This window comes from Phaethon aethereus (genome assembly GCF_964289735.1).
Source record: "Phaethon aethereus genome assembly, chromosome: 5".
NCBI classification, from domain to species: domain Eukaryota; kingdom Metazoa; phylum Chordata; class Aves; order Phaethontiformes; family Phaethontidae; genus Phaethon; species Phaethon aethereus.
This window is the reverse complement of record NC_138579.1, coordinates 63,911,059-63,932,960: the sequence shown is the minus strand read 5'-3', so window position 1 is coordinate 63,932,960 and position 21,902 is coordinate 63,911,059. Positions and strand designations below refer to the sequence as shown.

The window sequence follows — 21,902 nt, the reverse complement described above, 5'->3', positions numbered from 1 at the left end:
AGTTTGGAAGTGTATTAATTGGTCAGGATGATCAATTAATGGAAGAAGAGCAAGAAAGTGTTGAAAGTGTTGACAGAACATGCTTTCTAATTAGTACCTGATGAACCATGTAGGCCACCAAGCCCAGAGCGTAACGTTGCTGCAGGGTGGCTCCTATACAAGACCTTTATATGCAAAATAAGCCTGTAGAAAAGCTAAGGATACTTCAGCATAGTTCCAGTGAAGGAAATCTTCATTGCTGAAAAATTTCACTCTCTGCTGTAAACTTTGGGGAAAGCTTGGGGATACTTTGATACATGCTCCTTCTATTCTATCTCCTTCTAATTCTACTGAAGTATTAAGTATCAAGTCTGTGTTTTGTACGAGTCTTGCTCATAAAAATCATGTAGCCCTTTGTTTGTTTAGGTCTTTAATGTAGGAGGTGATCTACAAATTATGGAAATAGATTAAATAGGGGTTTTTAAATAAAACTATGTAGTTTTTCTTTCTGCTTTTTGGAGTAGTAAGAAAGAAATACTAGGGCAGTAAGATTTCCTGATGGCTCATGTGATAAAATGGCAAGCAAAATCATTGTAAGTTAAGAGCTGGTAGCATGACAATGCTTTTGAGGTTCCACCTCAAAAAAATGGTTTTCTACTACATATTAGTTTGTAATAGCTTTTCATTTGAAAATTAAGTAATTTGGAATTGAAAAGCCCTTTGAGTCTAGCAAGGTGGTACTGCCAGAATTATTTGGTTACTGGTAATGAGTTTTTTTCCATTCATTTGTATAAATATATTGGTAATTAATTCATACTGTTCATTCAGAAAGTCTCCTTCCTCCCATGATAGGAGAAAAGTTTAATGTTTACATGTTTAAAACAAACATTTTTCCAAACGAATTACTTTTCCTCTACAGTTTAAGCTTCTTTGTTTTACCGAAATAAACCACTTCCTGTTTTAGAATACTTTTATTGAATACATCACTTAAATTTTTAAAGAACACTTAAGTGTTTTTTTCATCCTGCCCTAATTTACTGAGTTCAGTTGGTGAAGTCGGAAAGTGGTTTCTTTCTGTGACCTTTCAGTGAGTGCCACAGGGTGGGGGCCAAGTGCATGTTTGTCACCTTTTTTTTTGACCAGCACAGGTGGCTAAAACCTGTGCTTCTTTTAAATTTGGTTATCTAAAAATTAAAATTCCAGTTTAATAAACGATTTTGTAATTCATTCTCTGTTCTGATTTAAATCCATCACAGAATGGATTCTGCAAGCAAAATAAGAATTCAGCCCTAAAGCATAACAGCTAGTCTGTGTAGATTCGAATCTGTATATCATGCCCATAACCAGAGTAAATGATCATTTAGAGTCATTGTGCTCGATTGCTCAAGTATAGCTGTCGTATACATGGTGTAGGTAATACCAAATACGTGTGTTAATTCTATTACATGCTGATAGGGATTTGTGGCTTAAAGTATTCAGTGTGACAATGTATGTAAAATTAGCAAAAGTGTTAACTTTAAATGTAATTTTATATAGCTCCTGGAGTGTTGTAATTGCATTATATGGTTCCTTTTTTGTGTTGTGTCCAGCAGGGAGACTGTTCAGCTTTATATTTTGTTACTCTATCAACTGATCTGGAGCTTTCAACACATGCCACATAATTTGATTTAAAATATTGCTACAAGCCTTATAATGACATAGTATAGAACTGGAAATGTGCTGTTTTTCTGGAGTGTGAGTTGGTGAGGGGAACCCACTCTCCTATACGGTCTTAAGCTTAACTATAGTATTTCAGATACACAAGTTTAATATCTTGGATAGTGCTAAACGTAAATTTATTGAGCCCTAAGACCAAGAGGAGCAGAATGCCTAGTTTTGTGATAATGATAATGAGGTCTGAGGCCTTGACCATCCATACTTTAAACTGCCTGAGGATAGAGACTGCAGGAAGGGTACCCTTTGTCAAAAACTTGAAGTCAATATGAACTTTGCAATGCAGGCAAGGTTTTTCCACTAGCTATCACATTAGTCTCTTAGGTTCGCAGTCTGAGGTAAGAGACTTTCAGACAGGCACTTCTGGATCAAAGCAACAAAACTCTTCCATTTCCAAATGTAATTTTAGAAAGAGGAGGGATGCTGCACTGGGCTTAATTGTCCAAACGTGATTCCAAAGCTATGGGAATATGAAGACCAGACACTGGCTTTTTGCAGAGAGAGAGGAAAATTGAGTACAAACACAGAGAATGTCAGCCTACCTATTATTTTGATCCTTGAAGTGATTTAGAAAAGTTGTTGATTTCCTAGATATTTATAGACGTGGCTTAAACATTGTGGTCAGGTAGCCAGATTAAGGAATCCTGTTTTAAGAATTGTAATTTCTTTCTAATAAAAACGTGTCCACGTGGTTTGCAGATAACTAGAGAAATAGATGCAATTATATGACCCAATCCAGCCCTTGTTTAGAAGTTAATTTCTACAGATTTCTGTGAACATTTGGTGCGATCTGCACAGATTTGGTTGTTGGTTTAAATCTAGCCAAGGCTGATGGTGTCTTAATTGCTACCACAGAGCAACCATTTGGCCTGTGCAAGATGAATGTTGTCAAGGTACCTTCTGCAAGGCGGACATTCATCCACTGGGAATGTATCAAGAAAGTTTTCGTTAATTGGTCCCTTTGTTGGCATTTGTGGCAGAGCAGCCAAAAACTGAGTATGAACAGACACTCTGTGTCAGAGGGTGAGATTTATTGGCAAGTCCCAGTAAAAACTGGTATTTACTACTTATATTGTAAGCAGGGGCGAAGGACTTTCCTCCTAAGAACAGCCTGGCATTAAATTTACTCAGATTCTTTTTTTTCTTTTTTCTTTTTTTTTTAAAGGCAGGGAAATGTAACAAGAATTCAGACTACAACTGGAAATTAAATAGGAAATAGCTGGTTAATGTTTTTCTTCTCTATGTTGACTGTCTTGCAGCTTCCTTTTAATATGATGTGAAGTGTTATGATGAGCTCTGTAGTCTACACACAAATTTGCATGGACCTATGAATACTGTCAGATGAGAACACTGACAGTTTTTGTCCTGACCTAGTTAGCTTAACCTGTAGATAATAACAATTACAGCTGATAATGTGTAAATGTTGCGTAAAGCATGCAAAATGTTTTGAAACATAGTTTCCAATTTTGGTATTTTTATGTTCAGGGTAACTCCTGAATTTTGTTGTTGTTTTGTTAAAAGGATGCACTTTGTTCTATTGCAAGGGGCATACTGGTAGTGATTTGTGTGTTTTGTCATAGTGCAACATGTGTCTTTGTTGCTAAACTTTGTATAGACCAAGACTGTTTGTGTTAGGCTTTCTGTTCTGCTTGCTTATACCCATTTTGTCTTTAAAAGAATTTTAACTTATTTTATATTATAATGTGGAATAAATAAAATAACAGTTTAGACTTAATAACCAAACGATCATATATTGACTCTGAGAGAGAATTCTGTTTCTGACATTTGAACATACTGCCTCTTCAACATCGAGCTTTTGATATGAGAATAAATAGGTGGAACCTCCTAAATACTGATAATGTGATTTTTAAAAGTGCTTGGTATTAGTCTGCGCAATTCCAGTAAGGAGTCAGTCTCATTCTGTTGGGAGTCCTAGCCATGAGGCCGGCCATGTTATTTGAAAAGAATGGCTTGGGTTTCTCTCTCCTTCCAGCTGCTTCCAATGTTTCCCTCTCTCATTCTTTTTCTCTTCTGAAACCATAGTATCCAACTCTTGTGTCCACTTGCTGTCATTCGTCTAAGTCTTCTATCAGTGGAAATGGCTGTCATTGATGTGTACTGCTGTTATCTCATACTACCCAATGCTTATCCATGGTGACTTTCACTTTTGCAATGTTAATCCAACTGACCCTTTGCATCCCAGTTCTGTGACTTTTACATCTCCTGTTTGCGATTTTAATTCAATTCTGTCATCCATCAAAAATGGTAGCTTCACCAGATAGAGAGCGGTGCTCTATTTGTAAAGTTTGGGTTGAATTTCTCTTCCTTGATCATTACTGAGTGCCTTTCACTATTGCTTATCTTTTAATATAAATACAGATCTTTTTTACAAATTCCAGGAGGTGTTGTAGTATAGGTCATGAACACTGTGGCTTCCTGTTACTTGTATAGTGACAAAAAACCCCAGATAATTCATACTTGGCTGGAAATCTTATTTCCAGTTGCATTACAGGAAACAAGTACTGTCAGACTATAAAACTACCATAGCTACTACTATATGCCTAATCTGGAGAAAAGGAGGATGCTAAGAGATATTAAGTTAATTTTAGACATTGATGTTCTATTATTGACTCTTATTTACAGCTTAGATTTAGACATTAGATGTAGTTCGTACAAAAGCATGAGTACTTGAATGCATGTAAGTAATCCTCTGTTAAAATCTTACTACTTGATTTACTCAGGAACTTAGGGCACATCTCTAGCCTTAAGTATATCCCATATTCAGACATAGGCACACATCCCCTATTGAAAAAAAGCAGGAATCCAAGACTTGTATAAAATTGTCAGTTTAATTTAGCAAGGTGATTCCATGAGACTATAGATAATTTCAAAGTTAATCTTTAATAAACATGATAGTTTAGAAATTTTCTGTGCTGTAACTGTTGATAGTACTGACTGCTTAGTGGTTACTTTATGACTCATGAGAGTAAGTCCAGAATAGTCTTAACTTTTTAATTTTTCAGCTTTAGTGGTTTCATCATTGTCTGTCTTTACTTTTGAAATTTAGAATCTTAATAATGGTTTCTCTTACACATTTTAGATTTTCTTTTTTGGTATAATAAAAATTTTAAAATCTGAAAATATTTTCCTTAAATTGTTGTCTTGGCAGAGAAGGTCAAGATTTAATGTATCCACATCTGGTTCATCCTTTTTATATTACTATTTATTTGCTGCTGAAGATTTCTCCAAATGTTTGACAGCTTTGCATGAAATATTGGAAAGTAGGAAAGACAAAGTCATAGAAAGTGGCGAGTACTCCTTATTTCGACCCTGGAAAAAAATTAAAGCTGATCTACTTCATTTGCTTCAGAAAAAATAGAAAGTTTACATTTTAAATAGGCTTACTTAAAACATGTGTCATTTTATGGGGGGGAAGTTCTTTACAGTTATCTGTTAAATAGATAGCAGTAAATTAAAGCACTTAGATAAAAATTTGGAAGTAGTAGTAGTTTTGGTAGAAAATCAAGCCTTCTGTTTTGATGTATGGAATTGGGGATGTGGTGCATCTTTGGCTTTTCAAGTGAATACCCCTTATACGCAAGGCAAAATAACCATGGTAATATATTAAGTAATAAATGAGAAGGAGTAGTACTTTTTAACCTTTTCTAAGTAATCAGCCCTTTCAATTTGTCATGTGGAAAAGTAGTTACAAGTAAAAGTTTGACTAGATTAAGCGTTTAGTTGTTGTGTATTTCACAGTCTAGCAAGAGATTACAAATTCAGTGTAAATCCTATGCCTGCATGCTTCACTCCTCCCCTCCCAATAAGTTGTATTAAGTTGATTCTCACTGGGTGCTGTAAATTTATTTTGAAAAATAAATTCATGAGCACCAATAAGACATGTACTTTAAATTGACTTAACTGGAGGTTTTCTGCTTGCTAATTTGATTAAAATCAATCAAGCTTATTACATTTATTGCATAAAGTTAAGCAACTTGTACAAGTGTTAGGGGGATAGGGACCTTGGTGTGTTATCTCTGTGTCGCTTGATTTGCTCAACCAGCTATCGTAGTTTCTCATCTTGTGGTATAAGAGTCCTTAAGGTCTGTTGGTATGGTTATTGAGATATAAGATCATTACAGTTACTGACCAAATGATCATTTTTAACTTCCAGGGATTAAAGTTCAGGGACTAATTTTGCAATATTTGAAGTGCAGAAAGGGACCGAACTTCACGGAGTATAAAGTAGGCAGAAATAAAGAATGTAGAAGTCGAATGTTCTGTACTGTGTTCCTAATTCTTACATAAACCGTGTGGGTGAAAACCATATCTATGGTATGCTGTACAAATGAAAATACCAGAGTCTCCTAAGAGGAGGAGAGAGGTCACAAGGTTTAATTTTGGGGATTGTTTTACTCAACTTGTTAGTTGAACTCATTAATGATGATTGTAATGTAAAAGAAAAAGTTTGCAACTATTGTTCTGAGGATGTCGGCTAATGATGTAAAGCAATGCTCGTATCAGCTGCAAGAATCAGTAAGAAAGTAGTAGACAAGTAAGTAGTTTGAGCCCTATCACTATATGATGGATCTCAAGTAATTTGCGGAGGGTCTACACTTTTAATTATTTGGTGAAAGCAACAACATTAACACCTTTTTTTCTGAGACAGAAAAAGATTGCTCACTTGTTATTCTCTAGTTGGTAGTCGGTATCAAAGATTAACATAATGAAATACAATTAATTTACCTAAACTAAGATGTTCCAAGAAAAAATTCTAAATTTTTGGATACTTACATAAATACAAACTGAACCAGTATCTGTGTTTTGGGGTATGTTTGCCAGGTGATATGCTATTCCCTATATACACAAACTGTTGAGAAGTACGGTCTGATGTATATTAAAAATAAGACAGTTCAATACAGTTGTTTTAGAAAGGTAAAATAAAGATACTGTAATGGAAAAGGGCATGAGGTTAAGTTTGTATTAGCCTGCTTTTCTGTTTCCCTGCAGCACTAAAAATTTCACAAAGTCTCCAACATCTAACATTTACAGTGTGTTTTTCATTTGAGCTTTGGACTTCAAGGTTCATGCTTTTTCAAATTTTGCTTAGTGATTGTAAAAACTAAAACAAACAAAAATCCTATAGAAAAATTTTAAAATTAACCCTTAAACTGAGAGCCAGAGTCCTCAAGAAATACTATGACAATGTGACATATAAGATAAACATCAGGGGAGCGAGTAGTATGGCATGTATGGGAACTAATAGATTTCCATTATCAATCAGTTTATTTTTTAACATGCACAGTAACTAGAAAGCATCATGTGCTGTAAAGTGATATAAATTCCAGACAGTCTTTAGTAATGGAAAGAAGTTAGCAAATTGCTTCTAGTAGAAGTATAAAAAAGGAAAAGTAGATTGGGCATGCATCTCTAACCTTCTTCCTTTTCCCCTCCCGCTGTTAGACTCGGGGAAATATCCTTTATTGGTTTTAAAAAGTCCTATTAAGTAGTAACATGTTAGTAAATATTACTGTGCTCAAAAATCGAGATGAGTGCTCAGCAAAAAGCTATTTTTATGGAACTATTACTTCTTTAAAATTTTTAACATATGCAGCCAGAAAGATTTAAATATATCTGAAGCGCAGTAATGCACCTGAAAATAGTGCTGAGGTGGCAGGTATGAATGACATGAAGATAATTTGCACAGATTTTGAGAAGTGATATTGCAGGAGGCATTCAGGGTTCTAACATTTGGAGTAAGAACTTGCAACTGGATGCACAGAGGGAGAGATGAACAATAGTTCAGTTTGAATAGAAGGAGATAGGTCGAGTAGAAGACAGGCTTGTCTGTTTTCATTACGGAGCTTGTACACGGTTGCAGCTGAGATTAACCCAGAAATAAGGCTGAATGGGAAAAGAGGAGGAGATCAGAAAAGTACATCATATTTCACCTCCCTCAAAACGAAGCCAAACCCCTGGCTCTGTTGAGGCAGCTCCTCTGAAGGGTGTGCTGGAGAGGGAGGAGAAGCAGAAGCAAGAATGGGGAAGATACCAAAGAAGAGTATGGTTGATTAACGTCTGCAGTATTGATGGAGAACATCAGTGTACTCTCTCTTAACTTCAGCTATTAGTAGGATGGTTGAAACTTTGCTAAGGTGTCCTCTGCGGTTGGCGTCTGAGCTGGCTGAACAGGGCCTAAACCACTGGAAGAGAGGGCACCTCGTTTGTCGTCTCAGAGATGAGTGAAGGGTAGGAGCAGTTCAATCAAGAGAGGATTCTTGCTACAAGCAAGCAGTCTCGTATTTTGATCAGTGAGCTGAGAGTAGGAAACGGGAGTCAATGAGAACAGGTACAGAACGAATTCAGGTGAAACGGGATGACTGGAAAAAAAGAGGATTAGAGTAAAAGAGCAGAGGTTTGAGGATTTTTCTCAGTGTAGATGCAGACTTTTAAAGGCATCAGGTGGTAATAGAGGAACAGGCCTGACAGAGGAAGGAGCAAACAGTTTCCAAAAGCATGGAGACAAAAATAGATACTTTATTTTTTCTAATTAGTTGATCCCCTGCAATGTAGTTATTAGTTACATGAAATTGTAGCCTTTTAGATATAAAAACTGCATATGCTACAAATACTAAAATTTCCAAATCTATAGGAAAGAAGTTAAAAGCTAAATGATAAATCTGAAGAATAATGAATCTTTGGCATTATCTAAGAAATGAACAGAATAACCTTTTCTGCACTGATTATTATTTTCCCGAAATACTTTTATGAAACTTGCAGCTTACTGTTTTTCACTAACTACTTCCAGTATAGTCGAAACTTATTTTTCAGTCAGGCAAAGTTTTAGTGTAGTAAAGGAAAAGTGTCATCAATTCTGTGGGTGTGTTTTCTCAACATCCTTGGCAGGAGGGAAGCCAGTAGTCTTAGTGCTGTTTTGGGCAACTAGTCAGTGATGTTTTCGTGTATCTGTAAGAAGCTGGTCTGAGAAGGTGTCGTCTTGTGGCCAATCCAAACATATAACAATATGAGTAACAGTTTTGTGGCAGTGCTATTCAAATCTAGTTAAGTTTCTGTGGTACTCTCTGGTACAATATTCCTTGGATAGGCCTTTACATCCTTTGGGGTGTAAGCTTCTAGGAGAATGCTTACAGTGTCACCCAAATGGAGTGAAAGACACGGCCGTCATATAACTCTTTGCAACATGATGCATGCTGACAACACTGAATTTAGTGCCTACCAGATAAAGGCATAATTACTCATTTTCTAATTAGCTATTTAGAATCCAATGACGAAGTGCAGTGACCAAACACTTTTCATTTGTCTGCCCCTGCCCCTTAGAATTTTGTCACCTTCAGCCGAGGAGACAAAACAGGGATCTCTAAGAGATAAACCTTTAGGGATCACAGCTGTGCTTCAGCTATATTTTCAGCAAGTTACAAGCTAGTCCTCACTCTTGAATGCAGCGATGACTTCAACTGTGCTTACTCGGATGGTGGAACAAAAATACACATTTACGTAGAGACTTCATACTTGAGGTTACAGGTACATTCATTTGTATATGGAAAAACACCTGTGAAAAAAAACTTTAAGTCAAAGATTAACATTTTACTCTTATGTACATTCTCTTCTTATTGTACAGGGGATTTAGCTGGGTAACATCCATCAGTGCAAACAAGACACAGACTCCAGTAGAAGTGGTCCTTTTATTTTTATAATTTTATAAAGCACACATGATAGTAGTATTATTTTCTTTCCTTTCTAAAATTAATTATAAACTAAAACAAAGGGATTTGGTTCATCAGAAGTCTGCTTAAACACTTGCAGAACAGGTGTTCTAAGTCTTAAAAACTGCTGTACCTTTTAGTGCCTCAACTGATGTTAGTATAAAGGGCAGAAGTTGAAGCTCCAGAAGAAGGGATATCTTGACTTGTAACACAGTTAACAGCTGATAGGTCTGATTACATTGCAACTTTCTCATCTTAAATGCTGTTTCCTGTGAGTCTATCACTTATACTGAGCAATTTAAAATATAAAAAAGAGATTATTGGAGATGAATTAGAGCTACAGGAAGATGGAGCTTTCAAAGTTCCTTTTCAATAGACATTTGAATCAAAAAAGAAGCCAGAATGCTCCGTTCAGAACCTGTAGTACGAATGGTAAAGAAAACATTTTAATTTTAATTCTTATAGCGTATTTAATGTGGGATTTATTGCAGCCATGTCCTTGAATAACCATTTCTTAACTAAAATGACACAATTTTGTAGCCAGTGATCCATGACTTTAAATATTGGAAGGGCTATTGATTCACTGAACTGGAAGAAATTAAAGATGTTGAGGCATATTTTCAAAAGTAGAATTACATGTATTATAAATTATATTTGACTACGTATGTTCTATTTACCATTTAAATTTTTTAAAAAGCGAGGTACATGTAATACAGCATTCACTTTATCTGCAGTAGCCTTGACTAAACATTGTTGGTGGTGTTTAAATCAACTATGTGTAACATTACGTGAGCTGCTAGCAACTACAGCACCTCCTCTTGTACCAGTGTCATGGTCCTCTGCATGTACCTATTTCTGTTTGTGGTAGTCATTCTCTGTAGGTAAATTGTCCATAAGACCAATGATTCCATCAGCAAATTATCCAGAAAATGCCATCAGTGCGCATGGTGACATTTGTGCCACTGGTGGTTTTGTTGCCATTTCAGTGGTCTAATTAAATTGGCAGTTTTTTCTTGTGCCCAGCATTGTTGTCTCCCTTCCTTTGGCACCTTAGCTCAGACCTTCTCCTTTTCTCTGTCCTTTTAACTGAATATCAAATGCATTATTGATTGCTCCTCTTCCACTCTCCTCACTTCCACTCCCCTCAACATTTTTTATCTGCGTGTGTTTTTTTTTTTTTTTTTTGATTGGCAGTATCATCCAGACAAACAGAAGGCAGATGTGCCAGCAGGAGAAGTGGAGGAGCGCGTGCAGAGGTTCATCGAAATAGATCAAGCGTGGAAAATTCTAGGGAACGAAGAGACAAAAAAAGAGTATGACCTGCAGCAGCGTGGTAGGTTCCTGCCAAGGAGCGCTGTAGTGGCAGCAGCTCTTTAAATAAGCAAGGTCTGGGAGTGGTAGTTAGATGGTATTTTAAAATGCTGTTTATTGCTGAACCAAATCTTTCTTTCACTCTTGTCCTACTTTTCAGCTGTGGATCCATTATTTATAGCTTTTGCTACACATACATTAGCTAGTGAAAACACTGAATTACTTCCAACAAAACATTAGCTGTCGTTATTCCTAATAATTTGAATGAATATGAAATTTATACTAATTACAGACTAGCCCTTTTTATTTTATTAAGGCAGCTTCATTACACATTCTTAATTTTAAGTCTTACACTACATTTTGTTGCAGTATCTTAGATACAGGTATTAATCCATGTATACCTAGTGTTCAATGTGTATGGGTTTATAAGCACTTCAGAATCATTAAGACACATTCATTTTGGTTGTGTGTGTTATGGTAGCTTTCATACTTTATCTGTAGTCTAAACTAGGCTTTTTAAAGCAGGTTTTTAAATAATAATCCAATATAACACATTAACTAGGCAGCTCTAGCATGCATTTCTTTTTATACCTCTCAGAAAATAGCTTCTTAAAACAGTGACAGGCTGTTGTGAGAAAGAAAGGGGGGAAATGTAGGTCAGGTCTGTCACACATGGGCTACCATTACATGAAGTGATAGGCTGTCTTTCTGCTCTGGCCTCAGGATAGGAGTCCCTCAGCCTTCCATTAGAACCTTCAATAAATGTATATCCACCCTACATGTTAATGGGGGGAGTCAATAATAGTGTATTGCCTGTGGGGAAAACACTCAGTCGCACTCTGCAGTAACACACTCTGGTCCAGCATTGACGTGTAGCCACCACCACTTTTGAATGTGTCTGATAAAAGCCCACTGTCTCTGCAGCTTGTTATTGAATTCTCTTCCATTGTACATTGGCACACCATCAGACCTTTCTCTCTTGTGCTGATTTTTAACTCCCCTGCCGCTGCGGATACCAGAACTTTGAGAGACAAAGGCGTAGTCATTCTGGCAGATATGCATCACTGCAGGATAAAAAGAGTGATATATAATTGTATATACCCAGTATGAATTCTCTAGTTAAATAATCTTGTATTTCAGACTTTGTGTGGGTTTTGGAAAAGAGAGTGGAGGGGTGAAAACAGAATTGTTGAACAGATATTTTAAAGGAATGGAAAAAGCTGATCCTGTGCTAATTTGTTATGTAAACGGTATTAAGATCAAACTTAAAGAAATTTTCATCTCAAACTTCTTTTTAAATGCCTGAATGTGATGCCAGAGCAGGAATTTCTGCTACCTAGTGCTCTCATCCTGTTGTACTCTTAGCATTGTAGTATTGGCTGTGTCTTCTGTTTTCACAAATTGTACATGCACAGGGAAAAACAAATATTAGAGATTAAGTTGGAAGTCTTTTGTGTATCTAGTGAGTTTTACCTAAAGCTTAAGCATAGACCATGAAGGTCCATTTTGCTTGGGTCAGGTTAATCCACTGAAGTTGAGAGTTACATCAAGATTTAATAAGGTACTTCGTTTTCCCAGGGAATTTAAGGACATTGCTATGAATTAGTTTTGACAAAATTTATTCTACAGTATTTTAAAGGTTATCTGTATTTCTTGAGATTCTTTTGCAACCTGATGAGTTCTTCTAAAAGGCATCTCAAGGTTCTGCAAAAAAAAGACTTAGTAAATGAAGACAAATTGCATGTTTATTTACAACGGTATTTGGTAATGGTATGATAATGGCTAGATGTATTTTAATATAGAAGGTGCCATTCACAGAGGACCCAGTGTTTCAAACTGAGCCACACGTAACATATCTGTGCAGTGTTGCTGCATTCTTTGCAGCATGTTCCCTGCCAGCAAAACGATGGTGAAATAAATTCTAGTTCTTTGAATGCCTGTCAAGTTGCTTCCAAAGTCATGATTCTAGACAAATTCGTAGACGCTGCTGTAAAAGCTCACAGAAACAGAGGACTTGAGACAGCTAATACAGCAAGTTAGTACGACTGTAAAGCCAAGGAAGCAGAATCTGAAGGATGCCAGTGTGCACGTGTGTGTGGCTGCCAGCCAGCAGGAAGTCCTTGCACTGTAGTCTGTTCCCCATTTCACAGATCATTTATTTGTGTGTATCTTCTTGTGTTAACTAAATCTGAATTACTTGGCTCAGAAATTCAGTGGCCAGAGAAGTTCTAAGCAGCTGAAATTCTGTGGGGCTTTATGGTTTTAATAGTCTTTTCATTGAATTGTTGAGAATAACAGGTAAATGTGCTTTCAGATCTTAATACTGCTTTTCTCTGAAGGTATCACAATGATCTCCTAATTTTTTATGCCTTCAGGCCATAGTATTAAAGTGGAAAGGACAAACCTCTAACTGTTTAAGAGGTTTGGCTCAAATACTTATCCAAGCCTCTCTGGCCTGGAAATCTTAAAAGAATTGCCTTTATGTATGTTTTGCAAAAAATTTTCCAATTCATTGTTTTATCCTTTCTTTGACATGAGGATACCCTTTTATAATGAGGAATCTCTTGTTTCCAATCCCGGTGAAAGATTTGGGGGATGGGAAAAAAGCTGCATAACAATTTACCTATTAAGAATGGACTTTTTTTTTCCTGAGCAAATTTTCTTAGAGATTTTTTTCATTCTTTGTTCCAGTCTAAATGGTATCCCACTTAGAAAAGATGAATATACAGTTAAAATCAAGTTTGACAGTAATAATTACCAAACATTCTTCAGTGAGTTTAGCTTGGAAAAAAACTGTTTTACAGTTTTCATGTTAGAAGTCATCTGAACCCTGAAAGTTCATGCTTTTGTGTCACAGTTAGAAAGAATAAAAAACTTTTACAGAATCAGAGAGTCATGTAGGTTGGAAGGGACCTTCACAGGTGATCTAGATCAATCTCCTAGTCGAGGCAAGTCCACACAGGTCAGTTGCTCAGACCTCCTTTAGCCTAGTTTATAATATCCCCAAGGATGGAGATTCCAGAGCTGCTCTGGGCAGTCTGCTCCAATGTTTGAACACCCTCATAGTAGAAAAAACAAAAAACCCAACCAAAATATGTTTTCCTTCTATTGAGTCGGATGTAAGGACTCTTTTTGCAACGTGTGCCTTTCACTTATCCTTCCACTGTGCACCTCTGGGAAGTCTTCTCAACACCCTCCCATTAGGTAGCTGTAGACAATGAGATGCCTGTGTTCTTCTGGCCTCTCCTTGTATGACATGTGTCCCAACCCCTGCCCATGCTGGCAGTCCCCTGGGACCTTGCTGCTATAGGTCAGTGCTTCATACTGGGGGGACCAAAACTGGATACAGGACTTCAGAAGCAATCTCATTAAGTGCTGAGTGGAGAGGAGTAAAATCACTTCCTTGACCTGCTGGCTACACTTTTGCTAATACAGCCCAGTATGGGGTTGGCCTTTGCTGCGAGAGTGCGCTGCCCACTCATGTTGAACCTGTTGGCCACCAGGACCGTCAGGTCCTTTTCTGGAAAACTGCTTTCCAGCCAGTTGTCTCCCAGCCTGTACTGGTGCCTTAGGTTATTCCATCCCAAAAGCTTTGTCGAACCCTTTGATGTCCCTGTCAGCCCATCTCTATATCCTGTCAAGGTCCCTTTGAATAGTAGCCCTGCAATTTTTGTGGGTTTTTGTTGACTTAAATACAAAGGAACTGTGTATCTAAACAATCACAATTAAGAAAATTAACTTTACTAATTCATTTTACATTTTAATTATTAATGATTGAATGATTAACAGAAAGGTCACAATTAAAATTAAACAAGTAAACTAGTGACTTTGATTAATTTCTGACACTAAATATAGCAAATAATTCAAAGCTAGTAATGGGACTGACACGAAAACCACTTGCTTTGTATATGTTTTTGGGGCAGAGGGTGGAGAAATTTAAGAATCTAGGGTTTTTTCCATGTATGGCTCCAGTGAGGTTCTGTCCAGGACAATATGTTTTTACATGACAATATGTCGATAATGCCCAAGTGTTTGAAGAGTGAGGGGTGTAATCACCAGTAACAGACTTCACATCTTGCCACATATCTCATTTTGATTTTCAATTGGAATTACAGTTTTTAGAAAAATATTGCAGATGCAATTTTTGTACGTGAATATATATATTCAGCATCGGTTTCCTTTTGTTCTTGCTTTATTTCTTAGACATAAGGAATTACAATTCCTAACTGGAATTGCCAGTGTTCCAGCTTGTGCCGTTTGTCTCTGAGACAAGAGTCTGATTCCATCCTCTCTATACCTTCCCTTTAGGCAGTAAGGCACAGCAAAAATCTTTGGTTAGCCTAAAATAGCTCATTTTAAAATACCTGGTTGCTAATTCAGCTTTCACTGGCAATACCAATCTCTTTACAACCTGAAAAATCTTTGAGGATGTGTCCTCACTCTCAGTTAAGCTTCTGCTGCAGGTTTAGAAAGGGAGTCGTACACAGGTGTGGTCATAAATTAGGAACATGAAAAACCAAGCTAAATAGAAAGTAGCTCCTCCTCTTCCTGCTCCTTCCCCATTCCTCTCATAGTACAGTAAACGGGAAAGACTGTTTTGGAGACGGACTGCTGTCGGAGTGGGACAGCGATCACTTTCCCATTAATCCAGTGTTCCCTCCTGCTCCAGCAACAAAGTGATGATTCTGTATTGGACATCAAGATACCTTACCTAATTTGGTAAATAGGATGCCAGAAGAATAACCTTACAAATCCACTGCAAGAATAAGCACGAGGAGCAAGACAAAAGCCTACAAAAATGCTTTTAATAGCTAGCAGAAATGGCAATTGAACACCCTGACTACCTTATAATAAGGAAAAAAAAAAAGCAGCATATTTTAGTTGTTCCTTGTTAAGAAAATTCCTGCTTAAAAAAATACTTTTAGACCAAAGTAAAGGTTTTAACATGGCCGTTACTTTAGGTTTTTCAGTGTGCCAGCATATACTCTTTAAGTGACAGAAGCGTATACTCCTTCTCTAGCCATGGATTTTACGGCTGTAGACCCTCAACTAGTGCTGGAACTCAAGCCTTTACTGTAGCTCTTTGGAGTTAATTCTAACCTGCATTGGCTACAAGTGAAGCAGTATTTTTTTTGTATTTTTTTAACAAACACCTTGTTGTTATGAAAATTCTTAACACATGACTTATCATGTCAAACTAAAGTAAGCATGGTTATTTTAAATTAATGCAAGAGACTCAAATTTAAGTAATTGTTTAAAAATTCAACAGCCTATTAGAAAAAATTAACTTCTGAAAATATCCAAGTTTTGAGTCTGTGATGATTTTGATACTTAGTAGATACAATGAACAGTAGTTGATTGACTATATATCTTGAACTTTTTTTAATTACATGTTTGGTTTTTAAAAAAAAAAAAACAATCCTAAGAATATATGACTGATAAAGAGCTAGAAAAATCTTTTAAGTATTATGACTATTTTTACTATTGCCATAAACTGTTAAAAACGTTACATTTCCATTTACTGCTTGCAACCCTTTCCCTAAAACTCAGGTTTAAATAGCCCAAGAAATATTTATTGTATCCTCAAGTGAAACTTAAATACCTTTCCTCTTTTACAATTTCTGAATGACCCAGCAAGGGCTCTAGTAAAGCTTTCCTGAACCAAGCTGCTAATAGTTATTTAATGTGGTTCTGTAGCCTGAAAGAATCTCAGTAGATTTTTTCCTTTTAATCTCTTTGAATTGCAGGCTCATAAACCTCTCTGATGAGCCTGCCAGTGTTTTCTTAGATCCTACAGTTGAGACAATGGAGCTGCAGAATCCTTTCACCTCTTGTTGTCAGACAAATCCAATAGATGGCAAAGCCAGGCAGGCTGTACTTGTGAATTAAAATTTGCTTTTCAAGTAATGGTAGATGATCAGGTCTTCACAGCTTTCCCTACGTGTTCACAGGGAGCGCGTTTCAGAAAGTACAACTTGGTACACAGAGTGCTACAGCTTCAGCAGACGTCACACAGAAGTAAGCCTACCACCTAACTCGGTACTGGTAATAGTACCAGTCTTCTCTGGTAAGGGAATGAAAATCAGACACCAGTTTGCTTCAAAGAACCACTAATGAGGGAGTCATGGCTGTAGTAATAATGATGTAGATGAAATAAGGAAGAGCACAAGAAATATTAGTCACTAACACACACTGTGAAAACCATTTAGTTCTGCTTGTAAGCTCCCCAAACTCATACTGGCCTGCGCCTCTGTTTTTAAATAAGTAGCTAAATCTGTTTCTGCTGTCTTAAGGCATATTAGGTGGGGTAGTCTATTTAACAGGAGAACTAGAAACTCAATTTCTAGCTTTATTCAACTCCAGAAAATGTTCCTCCTGCTTGAACCAGATAAGCAAATAAGTACAGCATACAAAATGACTGACGCGCAGTTACTGGATTATGTGCTAAGCTTGGAGACTTACTCAAGTCAAGAGTACTAGTTGAAAATTTACATCTTTTAAGATAACCAGTAAGACTCTTTCAGACTTGAGCATCAGACGATCTCGGTTCAGGCTGGGAAGTGCATGAGTGATTAATTTTGCCTGTTGATTTTTTTTTTTTTCTTTTTAAAATAACACTTGCAGGAATTAATTAGAAAAGCTTGGTTGAAATTCTGTTTCCTAGGCTTCATATTGTACTATGTTTGGAAGAGAAGAGAAGGTAGACTTTTCCTCAGTTGCCACCTTCATTACCTTGTGAGTAACTTTACTTCAGGAAGTATGGTGACCTTGTGAATTTGCATCTCATCAGTTCTCTTCAGGGTGGCACATGGTCCATCTGCCCTTTTTGTATTTTCTACCAGCAAGACATGACCCAGGCCTCCATCTCCAATCCTATAAAACTTGTTCTGAGTGAAATCCTGCTTCATGAATTCCAAATAAGGCAGCCTGGTTTCTTTCGAACTCATTTTTTTGCTACCTATAAATGAAGCTTAGGAAAAACTGTTCTTGCAACCTAAGAGACCACTTTCCTTTGTGAATTTTTCTTCCCAGTATTAAAAAAAAACCTCAACAGGTAAAATAGGGAGCACTTGCCTTTTTCACACTGTTCCACCACAGTGGAGAGAAGAACCTGAAGGTATGTAGGCAGGTGGACAGACCTCATTTTGATCTCACCTTGCTTTTTTGAGGAAGGAAAAAGGAGGAATCTTTACTTCACACAAGGCCTCCTGGAGGAGAGTCCTCTGACTGCTTTTGTAGGGGTTTTCAGGACATTCACTGTTCCTGTTCTCATGTTTTGTAACTAGAAGGATGTACCAGACTACCTTCAAGTAATGTTGGAGTTGCTTGGCAGGAGTAAAGACCATCTGACCTTTTATTTTGGACATTTCATGCAGTTAACTAATGTTCTGATCGGGTGTGAAGAAAAATGTTTTTACTTTGTGTAACTAAAACATTACCCATAGCTCTTGTTTCTGTGATTGAGGCTATGCACAGCAATGAGAATGACTGATTGAGAGGTATATCTTACAGTTTTCTTTCATCATTACACTCCTGCCCATTTTTTCCCTTTCTTTTGACAGCAGTAAAGTATTAGGTGTGAGTGGGTTAATTTTCTTTTAATTCTGACCTTTTCATGTTCAGCAAAGGTAACATCAAAGAGCCTGTATTGATTTTGCATTATTTCCAATGTCTGATTTGTTTTAATCTCTGTCATTAAAACTAATTTAGATGAGGCTCATTGCCAAGAATATATAATGTACATTTCAGTTAAAATTAGAACAGTCATTTAATTGCAAAATAAAGACTAGGACTTAAGATTTGGTGGTGTTTTTTTTTTTTTAAAAGGGCCTTAAATTTCCTATGTAAAAACCCAAAACGTAGGTATTAACTCTTCTCCCCACCCCACCCCCCAGCCCCCACTCATACACAGGATAATTAAAATGCAAGGAGTTCATTTCCCTACTGGTACATTTATACTTCTGCCTATGATACTATACTCTTAAAACTGATACAACCATGAAAGGAAAACAATTTAAAAACAAAAAACCAAACAAAACAAAGCCACAGGTTGGTTAGATTTTGATGTTAATTTAGGTAATTACCTATAGAGACAGCTGAGATTAGCTATTGCTAGGATTATACTTTCAGAGTAGCCTTAAACTTCTTTGCAGCAGTACTTTGTTGTAAATTCGGAAACTTACTTGTGAATAGCTTGCTTTACAGAGTTAATCTGTGAAATCAACTCATAGAATATTGATGTCTGTCTGTTCTGAGTCACTACTTCACTGTTTAAAATCTGAAACCAACTTTTGCAGAGTAAGGTGGTTGCAATGAGATGATGATCTTTGGTGATAAAGAAGGAAATACTCCATTATCTGATGAGATAAAGGTTGGAGATGTGCAGTTTTTCTGTGGTATTACTGGAGGAGGTAGCTGCAAAGTCCCTTATTTCTACTTTTCAGTCCAGAGCAAAGAGCAGTCACGTAGAAGGAGCTGAGAACCATCTAGAATATCCTACAATCTAGCGATTAGGTTGGGCAATCTCTTGGGAATTAAAATAATCTGGGCCTCTGACTTTTTCAGCAAGTGCTAAATGAGTAGTTTTGGAATAAGAAATTCCTTCACTACCAAAAAGCTGTAGACAACACTACATGGTCTAGAAAGTTTGATGTTATTAAACTATAAAACTTGCTTAAAAACTCACTGATCAAAGAGAAGGAACCCCTACTTTCTCAGTAACACCACCATTTAAACCTTAAGTAAGTACTGAGCTCCTGAGTCTTGCCAAATCTGAGGCTTTTCTGTCTATGTCAGGCATTTCTGGTTCTCTAAAATACAGTGTGTGGGGAGCTGGAGCTTCCAGGTGTCAGGCAGCAGCTGGGAGGTTTTGTGTAGTAAGCTGTAAGGGGTTTATGGCCTTTTTTTGTATTACCTTTTATGGTTTCACTTGTCCCTTTGTTGACAAAATCTTACATTGTCAAGTTAAAGAACTTGGTGTGAACTTTGTGTATCAAATATGAGCATGCTGATAAATTGCAAAAAGTAATTTGTATTGGTATTGCACAGTTTGCATTTGATAATTGTACACTTGTCACTTCATGCTGTCCTCAACGTTGGAAGAATCTAAGGGATAAAATGGCAACAGGTCTCACAAGTGCAGGCCAGAACTGACCTTCTTTCTGTGCTGAGAGACTCTTTATCATAAAAGAACACTTGGAGTGGTCTTCTCCTAAAACTGTTTTTAATTTTTATTTTGTTAGGAGTATTTTTTTGTGGGAATCTTGGTGGTGTTCTCACATGCAACCCTAATGATTACTTGGTGCTTACTGAGGGGTTTTTGTTTGGCTTCTCCTTTCTAAAGGAAAATGGGTTGCCTAAGAGACTGTGGAGTCTCCATCTGTGGAGAGATTTAAAATCTGACTGGGTCCTGGGCAACCTCCTCTGGCTGACTGTGCTTGTGCAGGAGGGTTGGACTAGGTGATCTTGAGAGGTCCCTTCTGACTTCAACCATTCTGTGATTTTGTGAAAAGTACAGGTAAGCAGATATTCACAATTAAGCTTGTGGTTACAGCCAGGCTTTTAAAGGGTATTTCTAGCAAAGCAACAGTTTGCCGCTAATTTTACATAATTGTTTGGGATATGCAAAAGTACTGGTTTCAGTAGTGTCTTGATCTCACTAATATGTCTTCACCATTTTCTTCTCCTGGATACAGTAGGACATTTTCCAGCTTATGCACAGATAGGGAAACTAAAATTTTAGAGAACTGCATTTTTAACTGCTAACATGGGCTAGACAGGACTGTCCAGTAGGGACTAGGCTGACTGCTAGGTATATAAAACTATTAATTTATCAGGAAGAAATAAGGACGTGTATGTTATCAGGGTTGACCATTTGTCATGTTTTCTTTATAGAAGATAACCTGACAAAAGAATGGCCACTACATACACAAATTTATCTTGAGGAGATGTCCTGGAATGAAGGTATGAGTGCCTTACTACTTGTTCCCAGTGCCTTTCATTGTCTGCATCTTACAGCAATATGTTGTCTTATTGCAAGTTCTACTTTTTTTTTTATTTTTCCTCAGATTTAGCTGTCCTGTTCTCTGTAGCTACCTGACTTGGAACTTAACTTAGTGATACTTATTTTGTGTTCCTTTTTCATCTCTCTCCCCTTCCCTCCCCACTTGGGCATGGAGAGCTTGCAGTACTTTTCACCTGGCTTTCTCCATGTGCTGTAACTGACTATTTAGATTTCCACATTCTCCCCAAGTCTCTCATGCATCTTGTTCTTTCTGTGATGGTAGAATGCAAGTGTTTTCATACAGATTTTCTTCATCTGAAAGTATGTCACTTCTCTCCTTTATATTACTCTAGCTTTTATCATTTATTTGCTTTTTGGATGAGTGGATGATTTTTTTACTGTGTTTTTGGGTTTGTTTTTTTAAGCTAGGGGAGTAGAGTCCTGTCTGCTCTACATCCTTCTGTTTTATGTTTGTTTCCTAGGTTAGCTGTCTGTTTTGGAACCATCCTTAATCTGTCATATGTACAACTAATGTGTCTTAGTTTGTTCTTAATTGGTCTCTAAAGATCTTGGTATGTTGTCAGAATTAAGTTCTCATTCAGAAATACTCAGTGACATAGTCCTTTTAACATCTGTTTCCTGGATGTGCACCTTTTTTATCTGCTCTTTTATAGAGACTACACTGACCCTGGCTGTTTGGCATAAAATGCCTCATAGTCACTGAAACACATTTTAACAGTATCGTTATTTTTTGAGCAACAAATAGTACGGGTAGCTACATGGTAGCACAGGTACTGATACAGCAGTGGGAGGTCACACACAAATTATGTTTTGTTATTAAGAGCAGCTTTGTGAAGACAATCCAAAATAAATTCTTGATTCTTCTCAAGCACTAAAGGCTTTTCTGTTTTCTTTTTTTTTGGCAGATGAACAATGTTATACCCTCTCATGCCGATGTGGTGGGAATTACACTGTCTTCAAGAGTGAAACCAAAGATGTGTCTTTGGTCTGTTGTGACACATGTTCACTTGTTGTTGAGATTCTTCAATGATTGTTTCAACCAAGCGCATTGAGTTATAAACTTTAAAAAAAACTACACAAATGGGGGACAGCATCTGCTAAGAAATGTATGTTAAATAAGAGGGGCACTACAAGAACAAGTTCAGTCAGAC

At 37.0% G+C, this 21,902-nt stretch overlaps 1 protein-coding gene across 1 annotated transcript in view; it reads left to right on the top strand.

Annotated features, from left to right (window-relative positions):
• Positions 1-21,892, top strand: part of DNAJC24 (DnaJ heat shock protein family (Hsp40) member C24) — a 35,899-nt gene extending 14,007 nt beyond the window's left edge. The window contains exons 2-4 of the mRNA XM_082000682.1: positions 10,611-10,749; positions 20,622-20,690; positions 21,657-21,892. Of these exons, the coding sequence (XP_081856808.1) occupies positions 10,611-10,749; positions 20,622-20,690; positions 21,657-21,781 (333 nt within the window). The 3' untranslated portion in view covers positions 21,782-21,892. The remainder of the gene's footprint in view (positions 1-10,610; positions 10,750-20,621; positions 20,691-21,656) is intronic.
• The last annotated feature ends 10 nt before the right edge of the window (positions 21,893-21,902 follow it).